This window comes from Candoia aspera, chromosome 9, assembly GCF_035149785.1.
Source record: "Candoia aspera isolate rCanAsp1 chromosome 9, rCanAsp1.hap2, whole genome shotgun sequence".
NCBI classification, from domain to species: domain Eukaryota; kingdom Metazoa; phylum Chordata; class Lepidosauria; order Squamata; family Boidae; genus Candoia; species Candoia aspera.
In genome coordinates, this window is record NC_086161.1 from 21,202,288 (window position 1) to 21,221,791 (window position 19,504).

Consider the following 19,504-nt stretch of genomic DNA (forward strand, 5'->3'; position numbering starts at 1 on the left):
GCAGTCGTAAGTTGACTCACCATGAGACCAGACCTGATTTTACAACCATTTTTACAATGGTCGTTAAGCAATTCAAGAGTTGTTAAGCAAATCGCCATGGTCATTAAGTAAATACAGCTTCCCCAATGGACTTTTTTGATTGTTTTTTGCCAGAAACCGAAAATCACATGACCGCAGGATGCTGCAACCGGTCATAAATGTGAGCCAGTTGCCAAGCACCTGAACTGCAATCACGTGGCCACAGGGGTGATACAACAGTCGTAAGTGCAAGTAGAGGCCATAAAGCGCTTTCTCCAAGGCCATCATAACTTTGAACTGTCGTTAAACGAATGGTCATAAGTTGTGGACTACCTGTATATTTGTTTTTGTTTTTTTTAGTTTATATATTTTACATGGCTTTTACATATAACCTTTCATATATTCCTTTTATCATTTATTATATTGTATTTTCCAGTTTGTTTGGTTTCATTGTACACTGCCCAGTCAGTTTGGAGTCAGGCAGTGCCTAAACTGGATAAATTATATTCAATTAAATAAAATTTTATGCTTTATATTTGTGTTTTTATGTTTCTCCCTAATGACTGCACTCCATCCCTTTATGCCGGCCTATGATTGTAATAAGGATTGATTTGATTTGAAATAAAGCACTGAGTTGCAGCTACCAATCATTTTTATTTTGTAAGAAAACTTACAATCCTCTCTTGGACTTTTGGTTCTTCCCCTGGAATAGCAGCCTGGCACTGCCATGTTTATCAGAGATGCACTGAGTCCTTATGTTTATAAATATAAATTAAACATAAATGTTAAGTTTAATTTATATCTATAAAAGCATCCATGAAACAATAGCAAATTGCTGATGACAATTTACTGCAATTTACTGCCATTTTTTTATTGCCAGGAATCAGGCAAGACATCTGTGGAATTTTTTTGCCTTAACTGCCAAAAATCACTTGATAGACTTGAATGTTGCGCCTCAAGACTTGAGGCTCCAGAAGGTTATATATTATCTGCTGTTCTCCCCTTCCCCAACAGAAGTATTCCTGGGCCAACTTTCAGGATGATAAGACTAGGCTTCCCCACTCTGATAACCTCCATGTATGTCCAAATGGGATTTCCATCATCCCCAGCAAACAAAAGAGCCAGTTCAGAGAACCACCATTCAAGACAGTGGAGACCACCCAGTTGGGAGAAGCTGGCACAGATGTTAACCAATTCGTGCTGCCCCTAAGGTTTGGCTACAAACGTGTAGAATGTCTGTCAGCCTTACCTGGTAGACCAGACAGGAAACACGACCAGATGAGCTAATTCTACTTTCTTGGAAGGCTACATTGACAGAATCTTGCAAGTCTGAAAGTACAATCCCCCCCACATCTCCTTTACAGCCTGAGAAACTAGGGAGGGTCCCTCCTGAGCCTCTTTCTCCGCCCATTATGCAGCTGCAGGCTATGCCTCTCTTATCTGACCATTCCCTAGGCAGCATCTCTTCCTCCGTCTCCCAGGGTCATTCCCACAAAGCATTACATCCTTACATGCCCATCACAGCCATATGCAACCTTTGCCTCTATCACAAGAAGGCCATTTCCAACATTCCCTCTGCTCTGCAAAGATTATGCCTGCTTGCTCCCTAAGACCACCTTTGAAAGCGCCAGCCTACAAAGAGTATAGTATTCGTGATTTTGCAGGGGCTTCCAAACAATCTGTTCCATATCGCTTCAGTTAACTGGAAGGAAGTTCCCCCATGCTTAAATACCAAAGCCCAAGTTTTCTGGGATGCCTCTAGCTGTTCTCTTTCAATCCTCTTGGGAACGGTAATTTCATAGGAAGACAGATGCGAAAGTGGCTGAAAACCTGTAACAGAAGAAGAAATATTAACTTGTAAAACAAATGCTCTGGCTTTTAAATAGCTGGAGGATCGAGTCTTGTGAGATACATTAATGCAGTGTTTCTCAACCTCGACAACTTTAAGATGAGTGGACTTCAACTCCCAGAATTCTCCAGCCAGCATTTCTTTATTTTCCCAATTAACCCTGGCTATCAGGCTAAACCTAATGGCAGCAGAGTTCAGTGTGTTTGTGAAAGAGGATGCAATATTAGGATTTTATTTTTTTTTTGCTTATGCCTTGGGCTCCTGCATTTCTGTCCTCCAGGGATTCTAGATCAGCAGCACCACAGGAAGTCTCAGGTACAACGGCAGTTAGAATGATTGAGTAATGTTGTAGCAGGTACTGCCTTGGGCTCCTACAAGGAGAGACAGGCAGAAGACTAGCAGAGCTAGGCTGACCATACATCCCGTTTTGAATGGGACAGTCCCGTTTTTTTTACCATTTCCAGACTGTCCCATCATTTTAATATAAATGTCCATTTTGTCCCATTTTCTTAAAAACCTTACTTAAAAATTTGAAAGTTCCCGCAAACCTCTCAGAATGCAGTCTGACTTTGAGGGGAAGGAGGGGGAGCTCAGCAGAAATGGCGGGGAAAAAAGCCACAGAGCTCAACCCGGCGGGAAACCTAAAAAGAGAAAAACAGGATCAGCTGATAGGCGGTGATCAAAGGGGGAGCTGACTGGCTCCCACCTTGAAATGGTGAGAAGAAAAGAACATAAAAGCACAGCCAGAGGAGGAACGGCTTGTCGGGGACAGCCGTTCACTAGACTCTCCAGCCCAGGCTTGCCTCTTGCAAACAAAGGAATCCAAAGATTCCCAGCCTGAGAAAACCGGAAAAGTTCCTGCCTGACAATCCAGCCCATCGCCCAGCCCTGCCCCATTTTGCCATCTCAAGGTTCCATTTTTGTCTTAAGTAAATACAGTCAGCCTAAGCAGAGCGCACCCATGAACACCAACCAGCAGTCAGATGAGAGCATGCAAACTCCTTAATCTCACAACACATGGACAGACTCAACCAGGAAACTGTCAGCATCTTAAACCAAGCTAAATCCAAAAACGCTGGGGAATTCCTGGAAGCCTGGCACTCAGAACAAGTCAGCCCTCAACAGGAACATAGAGATAAGCCACATTTACACACCTTTCAACAGAGACAATAAAAAAGCTAAGAAGGAAACAAAAAGACTGGAACACATCCTCTGCAGCAGCCTACACCCAGATAAGCAGGGATTAAGACCAGGGTTAACACCAGACAAACATCAAGCAGTATACAATACCCCAATCAAGGAACTACTAAGGAGAGAACAACACCCCCACCAACACTGGCAGGGCAAGCTACTGTATATAAACTGAGAGCAAGGCCCACTCCCTCTTCGCACTGAAGATGCTGCCTAGTCTGGCAATGAAATGTCTGCAAGAAAACAGCAAGGCTCAGAGAGCACCCGGGACTCGACAGTGCTGCAAGGTTGCCCAGACCTGAAGTAGCAATGATGGGAGACATCCCTTCTCTGCTCAAGAGCAGATGACTATAAAATCCTTGGCAATATGAACCCAGAGTCCATTTGGATCAGGGAAGGCTATAAATATTGTGTGTGTGTGTGTGTGTGTCTGTCTGTCTATATTCCAGTAAGTATTCTGAGTGTATGTGAATACGTTCCATCAACCTCCAAGTTGGTGGGATGCAGCCAACAAATTTGGCCCCTCTACTGCTCAGCGGGGGAGGGGGTGGCATCAAAACGTAACTGCCCCACATCTGAAATAAAGCTGCCCTGGTAGGTTCAGACCTGACAGATCCACCTTTATGCCCTCACTTGATCCTGCAGCTCTCTGGATGTCTCTCAGCCAATTTATCTGGCAAGGTTGATGTTGTGAGAATAAAATAAAGGAAGCTTTGCCTTCCCCCCCCCTACCCCCACCCCCTGTATACCATGTTTTGCTCTTCAAGAAGAAAGACGGCTATTGTTGCGACAACAAAAAAATAAAGGCATAATGTTAGAACCACTTGGAATGACCAGCTTTCTGTTTTCAAGAAATCTGGGTAGTTGGGCTTCATTTTATCTAAGAATGGACAGGTTATCTCTGTTGCGGGGCAGCAAAAATAAAGTCTCCTTGAGGGAGTACAGAGTGCCTTTGTTGTGAGGAGGGGTTATGCTGGAAATTCAGCACAATCCCTCTTCACAAAAATGTTCAGAAACGTCCTTCAGGTGCCTCTTACTTAGCACACCACTTCAGTATGGAGGTAGATTCCAATTTTACACCACCACCATGGATACTGCACTACGCAGTAAGCCAAGTGTTGTTTCAAATCCACTGCGCCTTATAATCCATGTTTTAGCATGGCAACCACTACATGCAGTTCAACCCGCTAGGGATTTTCAATGCCTTTTGTTCCTCAGCAGCAGAGGCAACGCAATGCTCTGAATAAACTCTAATCAGCTGGATTTGTACAACATACCAGGGCTCTGTTTGGGACTGAAAAAAAAGTGGGCAGAAACGATTGAAATGAATCAACAGAAACAAGCTGGCGTCAATTTACAGTGAATGAAATCAGCCGGTTCTTCCGGACGTTTCTCTTTTCATAAAATAAACATCTGACTTCCATAAAAGCAAACAGTATCAATATGGAGCAATGCAGAATTCTTGGAAAACAAAGCTTAGGTTTAGATCATTCAAAGTGCTGCCAAAAATGAAATAAGTCCTCTCCAGTTTAGTGACTGGAGGACCTTCTAGATATATTATGTGAAACTATTGCACAAGATTCCCTGCAAAGGTTACGACAGGCTAATTCCACATCTTTGCGTTGAGAGTCCTGTCTGCTTCTGCAGAGCCCCATGGCTGCTTTTAAACCCTCGCCAAAAACCCCTTTAGACCCATTTTCACGTAGTGCTTACTTAATGACCACAATTGGGACCAGAATTTTGGTTGCTAAGCAAAGCAGTCATTAAGCAAATCTGACCTGATTTTATGACCTTTTTTGCAGTGGTTGTTAAATGAATCACCGCAGGTGTTAAGTGAACCACATGAGCATTAAACAAATCACCCCACTGATTTTGCCTGCCAGAAGCTGGCCAGGAAGGGCAAAAATGGCAATCACATGACCAAGGGATGCTGCGATGGTCATAAATGTGAACCAGTTGCCAAACACCCAAATCATGATCACATGACAGTGGGGACACTGCGATGGTTGTAAGTGTGAAAACTGGTTTTAAGTTTTTTTTTCAACACCATTGTAAGTCTGAACCATCACTAAATGAATGGTTGTTAAGTGAGGAATACCTGTAAAATGTGCCCATTTCTGGTTGAATAGTGTCCTGTATTCAAAACCAGCAGTTGGACAAAGAGCCATAAAATAATGCAACATCATTTGATGGATGGAGGAACTGCTGGGTTGGTTATGGAAGGCATTCGGCAAGATCTCAGTTTCTTGGCAATGGTCGATATATTTTTGTTACATATTTACTGCATGGGATCGGCCATCCCAAAGAGCATCCATGCCCAAACCACTCACAATCTCAGTGCATCTCAGCAGTAGCAATTTAGACCCAAACTTTGTGGAATCATCTTCATTCTGAAACCACCAAATGAGGCTGAAAAAAAGTCACTCGCCAAAGGCTCCTTACCAAACCAGCCACTTGAAACTTGAAATGAGAATTTTTACCATTTTGCAGCACAACTTCTTGACACTAAGGCACACTAATTCCTTCTCTTTCTTACCCCCAGGGAAGATGTTTGGGAAAACTGTACATCAAACAGCTGATAAATTGATTTATAATCCCCATTTCTAGGAAGCCCAGCTTGGATATTTTCCCATGAACTTTGGCGTAATAAATTTTTTCCTGTTTCTCACATCCTCCTCACATTGATTTTTAGAGATTTTGTCTTAAAGATTCCGTCTGGGAACAAATGGAAACAGACCGATCCCATGCAGTAAATATGTCTGTAACAAAAATATATCGACCATTGCCAAGAAACTGAGATCTTGCCGAATGCCTTCCATAACCAACCCAGCAGTTCCTCCATCCATCAAATGATGTTGCGTTATTTTATGGCCCTCTGTCCAGCTGCTGGTTCTGAATACAGGACACTGTTCAGCCAGAAATGGGCAGGTTTTAAATCTCATCTAGTACTTTCAGAAAGGGGCAACGAACACACGTACAAGAGAACAGCATTCTTCAAATATTCAAGGAGCTCAAAGGAAATTCTTCTTGTTCTGCAGGTCATGTTGCCTGGGAAGGAGATTGTATTCCGACATATCTAGAGGGCACTAGAATTAGAAAAAAACGTGTCGCCTTCCTTCCCTGACATCCAAAATGCTGTCAATGTGCACTGCCCTACCCACCACCAGCTTCCCTTTTAACTTCCTTTTGTTCTTTTCCTTCCTATTTAGCATATTAAAAAGGTGAAGCTTATGTTTTTAGCAAAAGTCCAATTTGAAACAAGCGAGTTGTTTCATCATCCCAATCGTTCTACATCAAAGGACAGATGATTTTATAGGATAGTTTTAATTCTTTCCCTTTTACAATTTACTGATATAAATTATGGAAATTATTAATGAAATATTGACATGGGCTGGAAAGGGGGACAACCTGAAAGGAGACGCCACCTTTGCAATATTAGGTCCCCCGTGGAAAAAAAGCAGGAGGAAGTCAACCTCATCCATCCTAAACTGGCAGCAGCCTTTGCATATGGTGGTCCCCATATCACTGCTTATAGTACATAATGTTGTAGATGCAAAAACATAAACATTCCAATTAAGAATCGTTTAAAAATATCATACAATATCTCCCATGGTTTCACTTAAGACACAGATGTCACACAAGATTTGTGAACTGCTAAGATTGGGCCCATTTTAAATTAAGGAATTAATTGTCCTCTTTTGAAAAACGTATGAAAAATATTCATCTGCAGAAGGTCGGTGTGACAGAGCAATAGGGACAGCCAAAAACAACCTGGGATCAGAATATTGAACACAGATCCCAGTAAACTGAAAGGTCCTCTCCAAGCCAAGGGAACTTAGCTGGCTTTGCTAAAACATTAAAATATTTTTTTAATCCAAGGCAATAGCTTACCAGTTGATTAAAATGCAAGTAGGGGAATAACACACGGCCAAGGAAAAACACACAAAACAAAACTTCTTCAAAAAACAATTCATGAGTGATGAACCCAAAGAAAAAAGCTAAGAAAAAAGGAAAATTTTTAGATAATGCTGGCTGTTGCTTCACCAGCTCTGAGGTGCAGAATTGGCATCTGCAATAGCTTTACCTGATATTGACAAATATGGCATTGTAGGAGGAGAACTGAGTTAGAAATGTAGTCAAAAATCAGGAGGAACCTGGTAGAATCTTTTCCAACAGACCAATTTTATTATCAGGCATAAACTTTTGTGAGCTGTGGCTCAAAAGGTGCTGCCAGACTGTATCAGTTGACAGGTATCAGTTGACAGATGCAGCCGATACATCTCTCCTTGCCATGTTGTTATTAAAGGCAAAGGAACAGGAGGACACCACTAGGGTGGCAACCTGAAAGATACCCTGCCATAGCATGAGTTTAATAAGGGCAACCCTCTGGAATTGCTTTTCATCTGGCAAACCCCCAAGTTTTAGCATTCCAGAAAAACCAAATACAGGTAGTCCTCACTTAACAACCATTTGTTTAGTGATGGTTTGGACTTACGATGGTGCTGGAAAAACCAACTTGTGACCAGTCCTCACACTTACGACCGTCACAGCATCCCCGTGGTCACGTGATCACGATTTGGGCGCCTGGCAACCGGTGTGCATTTATGACCATCGCAGCAGCATCCTGTGGTCATGTGATTGCCATTTTTGACCTTCCCAGCTGGGAATGGGTTGGAAGAAATCTGGGAGCTTTTCCTTTACAGCTGAAATGCTTCTTTTAGAGATGCACATAGTTTTCCCGTTTCTCATCTCAGAACAGTGGTAACCTGTCTTCGTGGCCAGAGGGAGATTTAGGGGTTATAAAAAGGGAAATCGGTTTGTTAGTCTTTCGGCAGTGAAGTTATGTTTATTCCATAAAGCCCGCCATGCACAATCATTTCCAAGATGAAGAATGGGAACTACGACACTGGCTGGGGAATTCTGGGAGTTGAAGTCGACCCGTCTTAAAGTTGCCAAGGTTGAGAAACACTGCAGTATAAGATTTCTTTTCTGAAGGGAGAGGACAAGTGTGGGCATGTGGAGATTAGTAAACACTCCCTCTTTTCTGCTCATTTTATAGAAACATTCAAAGATCTCTCATCGGTGCAAAATTTACAAGGCTGGAACACGTTTAAGGCTTTGTTCTTGTTTCTGATTATAATCTTATATACAAAGTTGCAAAGTTTTGCTTGTAAAATTCACAAGCCAGGACCTGACTGCCCGTAAAAGTTTAAAACCCCAACTTATAAAATAGCATTCTCACCTTTCTGTCTACTGTGTTCAGCCTTCTAGGTACCTAGTTTAACAGTCTTTTTTAGACTATTTTTTTATTAAGCCTTTTGGAAAACAATACAGATAAAAATAAACAGATAAAGGGAATAAGAAAGTAAAGCATAAATAAGTAAACAAGGGATCAAAAAACCATCTTAAGGGTTGTACTTTTCCAGTGTATCAATTAATTATGAACAAGTGAATGTAATATATTATTTTAAGAAACTAAACAAGCTCTAAGCAAGGATAAATATCAAGAATTGTGGTCAACAGCGTGAATCACCAGACAGAGCCAGAAACTAGTAAATTAAGTCAAAACTGAACTAAATCAACTGTTCTGACTTAAATATCCCACAAAATTGAAATATAGACTCTATACATTGAAAAACCCAAATTTTGGATGAGGCACAAATCTATAAATCGAAGTGCAGACCATAGCACTTTCTAGTCCAAATTAGATTCTAGTCCAAATTAAATTCTGTCAGATCTACTTTCAGGGTATGAAGTTATTTTAGACATCAAAGCATACCCCCACAACTTAGTTAACCATTCTTCCAAAGAGGGAAGGAAAATCTTATTGCTATGGTTTATGTGCTAACAATAATATTTTAATACTTTTTTTCCTTTTAGAGATAGCAGAGAATATTTTACCATATTTTATTACCTTTATGATAGCATACAGTTATTGCTATATTAATCTTAACATAATTCTACACATGGTTTTAATATTTATCATAATTTACTCGATAGTTTTTGTAGTTTTTACAGGACTGCTGTAAGGATTTTAGAATTTTGTGCTATAAATTTAATTTTTTAGTTATCTTGCCTACAGTTTGTATATAGTGATTGTTACATTCGGAAGGATTCATTGTCCCATAGTTTTAAATGTTATCTTACAGGTGGCCTTGGACCAAAATGAAATAAATTTGATCTCTAGACCACAATAAACAGACAATTCAATTCAATGAGGGCTTATACTGTAGATTAGTTTCAGCACTGGAGGAAATTTGCAACTCAGCATCAGCACTAGGCTGGCCTCAGATTAACACGATTCCAAGCCACACTGCAATGTGCTTGGTTGGGTCTTACCTTGATCTGTGGAGCCTAAACATTGGGGTGTGTTAACATGGCTTATGACATCCTGTAATATGGATACTCAGCTGTCTTACATTATAAACCAGAGTTTATTACCTGCATGGGCTTGTATATTGCACCAGATTCAAATATTGTGGCTGGATTAACATCCTGTTCTTGAACAATGGCTCCCTTGACTACATTTTATTGCAGCACCCATAACTAACATATGTATCATAACTGACAACATGGTAAACTGAAGCCAACCAAACTGTACTATGGCTTAGTGCAGCATGTGAAGCCACCCACTGGAGCTTATTCAACAACCTATGGATAAGCTTAGCAAAGTGTAGGCAGGACAAGGGGTCAGCCTGGTCACTGATGAACAAAGTTCTTTGCCAATTAATTATGACCATTTGAGCCAAGTGTGAAAGATCTCTGCAGGGATCAGAACAAGAAAGTATCAGAACCAAGAAAGGGCCTAGAATTCTCCCTCTGAAGCTGTAACCATTTTCAGCTCTGCCTCGGGCTCTGTGACTCAACACATCTGATCAGATTTGAACCCAGAGTGTTGCACCAACCTATTTTGTGGGTTAGTTCACAGCTCAGTGTATGTTGTGCCAAGCCCCCAAATGATGAATTGAAGGAAAAGTGTTAAATTAACTAGGAGTTATTCATGGGCCCCTTATAAAGATGCGAGAATATAATTCAAGAAAAACCCCTCTAGCTGCTGGATTTCTGACCAACAGCTGGATTTCTGATAAAATCATCATGCTGTTTGGATAACACTTTTCATTATTATTTTTTGAGTAAATACGGTGAAATACCCTGTTCATCACAATGCTTAAACTGTAACCTGCTAATTTCAAAGGGACAAACAGCATCCAACATTCTTAAGATTACAGTTCATGTTGGGAAATGTACAGACTTCCTAGGCGAATTATGTCCAAGTCTGTTTAGATTCCTGGCAGTGTTCGGGTTTTTTTATGTGTCACTCTCCTGGCAGTATATAATTTGTCCCATTATTTAAGCAATTGGAGTTATCTAGAAGGAACTTACAGAGGAGTTTTTCCTGCGTCCTTTTCTGTACTGGATCTCTAGATAGTCTTTTGGTGATGGGAGCCAATTGTCCCACCGAGCTCAGAAAAAAAACTAAATGACTCACATGATCTCAGTGTCATGGGTTCAGCTCATACTACAGGTAGTCCTCACTTCACAACCATCTGGTGATGGTTTGGACTTACAATGGTGCTGAAAAAACTGACAGACAGTCTCACGCTTAATGATTGTTGCAGTGTCCCTGCAGTCACGCGATCAAGATTTGAGCGCTTGGCAACCGGTTCGCATTTATGACCGTTGCAGCGTCCCATGGTCACAAGATCACCATTTTCAACCTTCCTGGCCAGCTTCGGGGACGCAAACATCATCGGGAACTGTATAAATCATTTAATGACCACATGGTTCACTTAACGACTAGTGCAAAAAAGAGTGTAAAATCAGATCAGATTCACTTAGCAACCAAAATTCTGGTCTCAATTGTGGTCATGAAGCAAGGACTTCCTATATCTGCGAAGCCAAAGCCTCTGGTTTACAAACCACATTGTCTAAAGCCAAATATTGCTCTAACCAGAAACCAAACAAAATGCATTATGGCTACATGAATTCAATCATCACAGTTCCTAAACCATAGCTCATGACTTTCCGTGTTCTTGACTTATTCAAAAAACCATGATTAAGCCAACCAAACTGGCCCTCACTTCTAGATGCACACACACCCTTCTTTTCAAGAAAGAAAGCCACATTACATTCAGTAAAATTCTGGTTTGCCACACCAGAAGAATCCAGTTTTTGCAACTATACTAACCAAACCTGTTGGTAACTCAGGAGTTTGATACATTACATAGTTTATGTGCAAGAAATCGCAGCTGAATTCATCTGTTGCAGCACAGAGTCCTCTGGCATCTTTAAGACTAACATACCAGTGATGACACCACATTTATTGTTCACACTCTTGAGGAGAAATAATCATAAAATTTTAAGCGACTTCACCTCTAAACCACAGTATATTAATCATCCAGATGTGCCTTTTCCGATACACATACTCTAATAGAATACTATTATAGCTCACAACTTCTTTCTACATACCACCTAATTATCACCATTGGGGCATATTTATATGAGCAAAACAATAACTGCCTTCATTAAATATAGTATGAAGTCCACATATCTTCAAGGTGCCAAGGTTGAGAAACATCGCTATAAATTCAAGACGACAACCGTCAACAATGCTGGGATTTTGTTTGCTGATCACCGACTGGTCTTCTAGCGAGTATTGCACACAAGGATCCTGCCTAACCGCGGACAGTCCGCTGGAAGAGGGCCCAATCGCATATCCGCTTGAGGTTTAATATACCAGTTTGAGGAGAATCCAGGAGAGCAAGGTCTGCTGTAGGGCAGTGGTCCTTAAATCCTTTGACCCAATTACCCCTTTTTCCCTGGGAGGTGAAGTCCAGGCATCTTAAAGTTGCCAAGGTTGAGGAACACTGCCTACACTTTCTCAAAAGGGTGGATTGGTTTGTTATATTTATAGCCCATATAAATCTATTTCCTCCAGGAGCTCTAATCCTGCTCCCCCCACAATAATACTAGGGGGCAGGCTGGACCAAGCCAGAGTAGCTGCCTTGGCACCCACGCCCTTTTTCTGCTTCACGCAGCGCAGGAACTCAAAGCCGAACGTCAGGATCCGCGCTGGCACATCAGGCTAAGCTGCGATCAAGGGCGGGCGCAGCCAAACTTTCTCCCCGGGCGAAAATGCAGCCGGGAAGCCGTCCGGAGGCCGAGGCCCGTGGAAGCCTGCCGCGGGGACACCAGCAGCGACGACCCCGCCAGATCGGGGGCGGTGGCGTTAGCAGCCGGCCCCTTCCTTCTCCAGCCACCGGCTCAGCATCCCCGGGCAGAGCATCCTCTGCCGAGCGCTCCGCCCGGGAAGAACCGGAGGCGCAAAAGGCGGGGAGGCGCTCGCCTTGGCTCTCCCCGTTCCCGTGGGTCTTGCCCCGCCCTGCCCCTGCCCCCCGCCGCCCCGAGGCTGCCCTGCGGGGAAACCCACCGCTCCTCCCGGGCCTCCGCGGCCCCCACCCGCCCGAAGGCGGCAGCGAGTGCAGGGCTTGGCCGGCCGGCAGACGGGCAATCCCCGCCGGCTTTCCCGTCTCGGCGGCGGCGGGGAGGGGCGGGCAGTGGGGGCTGCGCGGAGGCGGGGACCCGCTGGGGCCAGGCGACTCACCGGGCTGCTCGGCCGGGAAGCTCAGAGCCGCGGAGAGCAGCAGCAGCAGCAGCAGCAGCAGCCGCCGCCGAAAGCCGCCACCGCGGACGCCCGCAGCTGTCCGCATCCCCGCCACCGGACCGGGGCTTGGGGCCGTGGCGGGCGCTCCAGTTATGGAAGCTGAGCGGCGGGCCTCCCCGTCCCGGGACCACCCCCGGGGAGGAGCCGACGGCTCCACCCCCGGCCAGAGGGCACGGCGGGCCCGCCCTTCCTGGGAGGCAGCTCCTGAGCCGGGATCCCCAAGGATGGGTGGGTAGGTGGGGGATGCCTCTGGGATGGCCGTGGGCATCAAATGCCTTGCCGCTCCCTCCCTCAGCCCCAAATTCCCCATCCCTTTTCAGAGATGGATGGGGGTGCCCCCTAGAATAGGGCTGCTCAGGGAGGAGAGGGGCTTAAGGAAGGAAGACCCTCTTGGTCCCACCCATTGAAAGAACTGCCTGGGCGAAAGTCTTTTTTTTGAAAGGGAAAGTCCCTGGTGACAGCTTGGGTCAACCAAGGGCTGACCATATTTCCTTGAGACAAAAACCGGACATTGGGATGGCAAAACAGGATTGGGTTAAACTTATGTAATATTCCGTATTCATGAAAAAGTAAGATGAAAGAAAAAGTTTTAAAGAGTTTTTAAGATCCATTTGTTGGTCTTGAAACAGATTACTGTTTATATAAAAAGATTTTTGTTTTCATTAAAATGAAAAAGTTTTATTACGTGAACATATTGAGCTAACAATTATTCTTCAAGGACAGAACTTATAAAAAAATTTACCTAGACGTAGAAGGGGACTGTATTTTATCGCTTTCAATATCATGTCTCATAAACGAACTGATATTTTTAACTGAAGCCAGAGTCTTTCCAGCATCCTTGTGTTTCTGGCTATGTAGATGTTGGTTGATGTCACTTCTACCTCCATGAGCAATGGAAAAATGGATATTACAATGTTGGCATACCACTTTTGTTCCATCACTGCACAGTTTGTCCAGTTTAATAAATTTGAATTCCTTCTGGAGATTGTCATTAAAACTGCAGGTTCGCCTCTTTGTCTTTGGCATTGCAAGGGTAGACTTCAAGCTATAAAAAAATGTGAGTCCAGTTCACACGAGGTACAAGACAAGGCTTGAGTCCAGTCCACTCTAGGTATAAGGCAGGCACTAGGACCGGCACAGAAGCCAGCAGGTTCAGGTACCGAGCTCCAGCTGGGTAACCCTTGGAGGCTTCAGCAGCAGCTTGGCAGCAATGAAGGCATCGGTGGAGGGTGGAGGAGGCGTAGGAAGGCAGGACTTGGTGGAGGATGGGTCAAAACGGGACAAAATTGACATTTATATTAAAACGATGGGATGGTCAGGAAAAGTTAAAAAAAACGGGACTGTCCCGTTCAAAACGGTGCGTATGGTCAGCCTAGTCAACTGGGCAGTGATGTGAAGCCATCCTGTGGTTCATCTGAACAGGCACAGCAGCTCAGGTTAATGTGGCTGCTGTAGTCTGGCTCATACCCATGCCCGAAATGGCTCGGAAAGCAATTTCATATAAAACTGCCAATAGCCAAGTTCTTTTAGGCATCCCTAGATTCCTATAGTTCAGTTACTGTTCAACTAGGAAGTTCAATGCCCCATGGAATAGGCATCTCCATCCTTCAAGTCTCCATCCCTCAAGTCAATGGTGGTTTATTTCTTTAGTTTGTATCAGTGTTTCTCAACCTTGGCAACTTGAAGATGTGTGGCCTTTAACGCCTAGAATTCCCCAGCCAGCCATGGAAAAGCTAAAGAAAACCAAGATTTTACAGCCTCAGGATGGGAGATTTCACATTGGTTTTCTGTAGGCCAGTGTTTCTCAACCTTGGCAACTTGAAGATATGTGGACTTCAACTCCCAGAATTCCCCAGCCAGCATGGCTGGCTGGGGAATTCTGGGAGCTGAAGTCCACCCACCTTTAATTCGCGGAGTTTGAAAAACACTGGCTTTCAGCTTTCCGCATTAACCTAATTTTCTAGGCTGAACACGCCGGCAGGTAAACTAAACGTGAGGCTTTATTTGCACAACATAGCACACCACGCCAGCTGTTGTGCAAACTCGAGAAAGCAATTTCAGTAAATCACGGACCTCGCTTCTCCTCCAGCAAGCGGCTGCGGCTGCTGCCACCTGCCGGCCATGCAGAGGAGCGCCGTTCTTCTTTACCGTCTTCCCTTGTTGGATCCCAGGAGCGGCCTTGTGGCCAACCGAAACCGCGCTCGAGGAAGCGGGAGGACCGTCCGCTGAAAGGTGGTTGCACTTGGAGTGCAATAGCTCCAGATCTGGGTTGCAAAGCTCTGACGACCTCTAGATGGCAGCATAGCCCAGCTCTGGCAGCTATACCATTAGAGACTACATGCCATCCTGAAGATACTTCCGGTCTCAGATCGGTTCATAGCGCTTTTACCCCGAAGTTCAGCGTCCTCCTATTTTATCTCTATGATACTCGGCGGTGACGCTGCACCCGCCTCCAACTGGACAGGCGTCGCCTCCGATTGGTCAGAAGAGCGACCTCGGCCCGCCCTTGCTGAGGAACTGCCTCCCGATTGGCGGAGAGGCGCCAGCGCGAGGCACTTCCGAAGCGGCCTCGCAGGAACTCGGGAGAGCGCCGTCTCCGCCATGGCGGGCGGAGGGCCGGTGTGCTACGCGCTCCTGTGTGGTCAGGCGGCGCTGCTGCTGGGCAACCTGCTCCTGCTGCAGGGGGTCTCCCGGAGCCACCAGCACAACGCCACGGAGAGCCCCGCCGGCGCCGCGCAGGAGGAAGAGGGGCAGCAGCGGTCGCCTCACGCCACCTCCGCCGCCACTTCCGCCGCCGCCAGCGTCTGGGAGTATCAAGGCCCGTACGCGCCGCTCGTCCTCTGCGACCACCTGTGAGGACTTGGGGGCGGGGCTTCGGGCGCGCGGAGGCGGAGCAACATGAATGACTGAATGCGCGGGGGCGGGGCTTCGGGGGGCGGGGCGGAGAAACGCGGAAGAGAAGGGGGGCAATAGGTGGACCTGCGTATGTTGCTGAAGCCAAAGTAACTAATGGGAAAGGATGCAGCAACATCTGGAACGGTGTTACTCAACCTTGGCCCCTTAAAGATGTGTGGACTTCAACTCCCAGAATCCTCCAGCCAGCATATGCTGGCTGGGGGATTCTGGGAGTTGAAGTCCACACATCTTCAAGGGGCCAAGGTCGAGAAACACTGCTCTGGAGGCTTCTTGGTTCACCAGCTGTGTTCTAGAGTACCGTAGCCTATCTAAAAGAGCATCCTGTTGTTTCCCACCATGAGAAACTCCATGGCATTGGGGTCAATGAGCTACCTAACTCCCCAGCAGTTACCCAGGGATGCAGAGTTTGTGGCTGTACGGCTTACGCTACCATTGCTCTGATTTGGCCCAGTACATTAACCTCAAGCGAAATAGAGGTCAAGGGTCTGGAGGGTGAGGCATGCTTGGTTGGGATGGAGGGAAAGAGAAATTGTTGATGGAGAAGTTAATTGGGAGCCAGTAATTCATTTCTGCTCAAGGGCAGTTAAAAGTGCTTGAAGTCAGGAATGGACAATGGATTGGGACACAACCCATCCCTGTTTAGAGGTGTGCTTGGGAGCCTGGGCAAGCAAAGTTTAATTGATGGCTATCTGGAGATAGCCCTGAGGGAGGAGTTTGACAGCCATTATGGAAACATCAACTTAACCCAGAAAGACAGGAGCAGGTGAGGAGGACACTCAAGTTTGCCTTGCCTTTGGTATAAGAGGGAGGGAGGGAAACACTCTGCCTGGCTTTCAAGATTCTATTATTGTACCGCGTAACAATAAAGTCAAGTTTTACGGCACCTTTTTTCTGACTTGGCCTATCTCAAAGGGCTAACAGGAGCTGGGAGGGAGATGGGCAGTGATAAAGTTTGATAAATAAAATAAAAAGTAACAGGTATGGAGATGTTGGAGAACACACACCATGAACACCATGTGTTTGCCACTGTGCTGAGTTTGAATTTAATGCAGCATCAGAAGTACAACTTTTGAGAGCCGTTCCTCAGATCTGAACTCAATTTTTGATTTACGTGCAGACCTGAAGAATTCGTAGAATGTGAAGCTCCTGTGGACCATAACGGAAACATAAGCGCACGGGATGAATTAGGCTACGGATGTCTCAAGGTGAGCAAGAAGGTCGTTTTGTTGCTTTTTTCTTAGACAAAGAGTTTCAGTTCCGAGGGATGCTTATTTGCAAAGAGATACTTCAACCAAGGAATGTCAGCCCATAAATCTTCCATTTGTTCTGCTGTTTCCTGTCCTTATAATAGTTTGGTGGCCAAGCATATAGCGATGTCAGCCACACTCGAGTCCTTTGCAGGGCATTGGATGGCATCGAGTGCGCAGGACAGCGAACTTTTCTGCGTGGGAACAAGCCGTGTGTAAAGTGAGTTCCCTTTCTTGGGTACATTTTTGCAGTTTCAGATGACCACAGAAGCCAGGTGCAGCATACATTACTGATTTTGTTTTGTTTTGTTTTATGAGCCTCCCTACTCATCAGTACAACACAGAAGAGAATCATTCAATAATTCCATTCTAACCCCAAGTGCTGATTTTAGACAGCTTTGTTTCTGTTAAGGCGAAGTCCTAAATAATCACACACTTGCATGGTAACCGTTTTTTGCGCTGTGTATTCCATGTAATGTCATGTTATATCCACTAGAGGGTGCTGTGCATACTTTATATACTAGTAAAACACTCATTCTGTTTGTACCCTCAAGTTAGCCCCAAATGGTGCATTATAGCACAACCATTTTTGAATCAAGGCACCTAAAATCCAGTAACGTAAAGAGTAAGTAAAAAATTCAGGACCCATTTTGCCTGTGGAATTGAAATTTCCAGGATGTTCTCAACAGTTTTATTCGCAAAGTTGCAGCCGTTACAGTGTCCCCACAGTCACATGATGATGATTTCCAACACTCCCTGCCAGCTTCCCACAACCAAAGTCAATGGGGAAGCCATTCTGTTTCTCTGTTTAGGTAAGGAAATACTGACTTATTATTGAAGTTCGTTTGCCACTAGAATTATTTTTATTTTTATGATATATACTCTCTTTAGATCAGCGTTTCTCAACCTTAGCAACTTTAAGATGTGTGGACTTCAACTCCCAGAATTCCCATTCTGGCTGGGGAATTCTGGGAATTGAAGTCCACACATCTTAAAGTTGCAGAAGTCGAGAAACACTGTCTTAGATGATCACGGGATTGTCCAGCATTGGAGTAAATAAAAATATATGCTCAGCCTAAAATGAAATGTTCATTTTGGTCACATCAGACTGCACTACCTTCCTCTCAAAGGACGACCCAGTGGGTCACAGGGTTGTCTAATAAGACAGAAAAATGTGTTTGAATGAACACCTTTTCTGTCTGATGATTCAGTTCCTCTCTTTGTGACTTTTGAATTCCAGATACACCGGACACTACTTCATTACCACTCTCCTCTACTCCTTTTTCTTGGGTTGCTTTGGGGTAGACCGATTCTGCCTGGGCCATACAGGAACAGCTGTGGGAAAGCTGCTGACCCTTGGAGGACTCGGCATCTGGTGGTTTGTGGACCTGATTCTGCTCATTACGGGAGGACTTATGCCCAGCGATGGGAGCAATTGGTGCACCATTTACTGAAAAGCTATCATTCTGGCTGGACTTAATCCAGAGAGGAAAAGAGAGTGGAAGCCTGGCTTATATGAAGACCTCCTGCTTGAGATTAATGCCATGGCAACAAAAGAGACTGTGGTGTTGTATTTGCTTTTCCATGGGACTAGGGTGGGGTTTAACAGAAAAAACACAAACCATGGTTCTGCAGTATATACCTCATTGTTGAAGTTGTTCTCCTGCCTACAGGAGTTGTTGTTCTCCTGCCTATAGGAAGCCTGTAAATTTATTTATGAGTTTAATGCAATTTTTACACATCAAGCTACACTGTATTTCAGTTTGCGCCATGGCAGTTGCTGATGGGTGCCCAGTGCTTAGCCCTAGGTTCTCATGGCTGTGGGTTTGGAAGAGGTTTTTATAATAAGTCCACATGGCTAGAATTAGCTGTCAGTAACTTGCAAGGTTGAAGGCTGAATTAAAAGGTGGCTATTTGATGCTTATTTACTTTGCGTTTGAGGATAGTGGCACTATTTTTTCCCTTAGAATGCAAGTCAGAAGTTCCATGGGAAATGTCTTTGTACATAAATAGGGAATCTCTGACAATTCTTCCCCATTCTTAATCTCATCTTGTGTTGGAGGTATGGAGAAGCAACCCCCTTTCTTTAGCTACATCAAGTGTAACTTATTTAATGTCAACCCCAGCATGTGCTTGTGAAGTCAGAGAGCAGGGTCCTGGACCCTTGTCTCCTTCAAGCAGTGGTATCTGTTGTCCCTCTTTAAGAGAAAATTGTCAGAGACAGATTTTTAAGACAAATCAGTCATACTTCAAATTAACACAGAAGCAAATCCTTGCTCTGGTACCTTAACCAAACCATCCCTTCTAGAATCCAGCCAGTGTTGGAACATGTTAACATGATCAATATCAGCAGAAAAATAATCCATGTAATAGCGGTTGCATGCCGACAGGAACAGGTTGCTGTCTTCTAGTCAGCTGGAGTGAAATAGTATGGCAATTTCTAGGATATTTACCTTTCAAAAACTGAAATCAAAATGTATTCCTTTTTGCAGTATAATGAAACATGATGGGCTGCTGAACTTTCCAGGTGTTGCATAAGAGTAAACTCTCAAAGTGTCAAGCATGATGTGTGTTCTCTGTAATGTTCTGAGATACCTTTAAAAAGGAGAGGTAGTTTGG

General features: G+C 44.5%; 2 protein-coding genes across 2 annotated transcripts; one reads left to right on the plus strand and one right to left on the minus strand.

Moving 5' to 3' along the window:
- Positions 1 to 832: 832 nt before the first annotated feature.
- Positions 833 to 12,806, minus strand: LOC134502749 (disintegrin and metalloproteinase domain-containing protein 9-like). The gene is made up of 2 exons (XM_063311224.1): positions 12,663 to 12,806; positions 833 to 1,848 (listed from the first exon to the last, which is right to left on the minus strand). Exons 1-2 carry the CDS (start codon positions 12,766 to 12,768, stop codon positions 1,625 to 1,627), a joined length of 330 nt encoding a protein of 109 aa, XP_063167294.1. The 5' UTR covers positions 12,769 to 12,806; the 3' UTR covers positions 833 to 1,624.
- A 2,404-nt stretch (positions 12,807 to 15,210) lies between these two features.
- TM2D2 (TM2 domain containing 2) lies at positions 15,211 to 19,409 on the plus strand. Its single transcript, XM_063311087.1, has 4 exons — positions 15,211 to 15,574; positions 16,756 to 16,843; positions 16,990 to 17,105; positions 18,126 to 19,409. Exons 1-4 carry the CDS (start codon positions 15,324 to 15,326, stop codon positions 18,337 to 18,339), a joined length of 669 nt encoding a protein of 222 aa, XP_063167157.1. The 5' UTR covers positions 15,211 to 15,323; the 3' UTR covers positions 18,340 to 19,409.
- Positions 19,410 to 19,504: the final 95 nt, after the last annotated feature.

Coding starts and splice junctions, on each gene's coding strand:
- LOC134502749 (XM_063311224.1), bottom strand. CDS start 12,768: ATGCGGACAGCTGCGGGCGTCCGCGGTGGCGGCTTTCGGCGGCGGCTG. Junction 1,849..12,662: donor CTTCCCGGCCGAGCAGCCCG/GTGAGTCGCCTG, acceptor CTTCTGTTACAG/GTTTTCAGCCACTTTCGCAT.
- TM2D2 (XM_063311087.1), top strand. CDS start 15,324: ATGGCGGGCGGAGGGCCGGTGTGCTACGCGCTCCTGTGTGGTCAGGCG. Junction 15,575..16,755: donor CTCGTCCTCTGCGACCACCT/GTGAGGACTTGG, acceptor ATTTACGTGCAG/ACCTGAAGAATTCGTAGAAT. Junction 17,106..18,125: donor GGGAACAAGCCGTGTGTAAA/GTGAGTTCCCTT, acceptor TTTGAATTCCAG/ATACACCGGACACTACTTCA.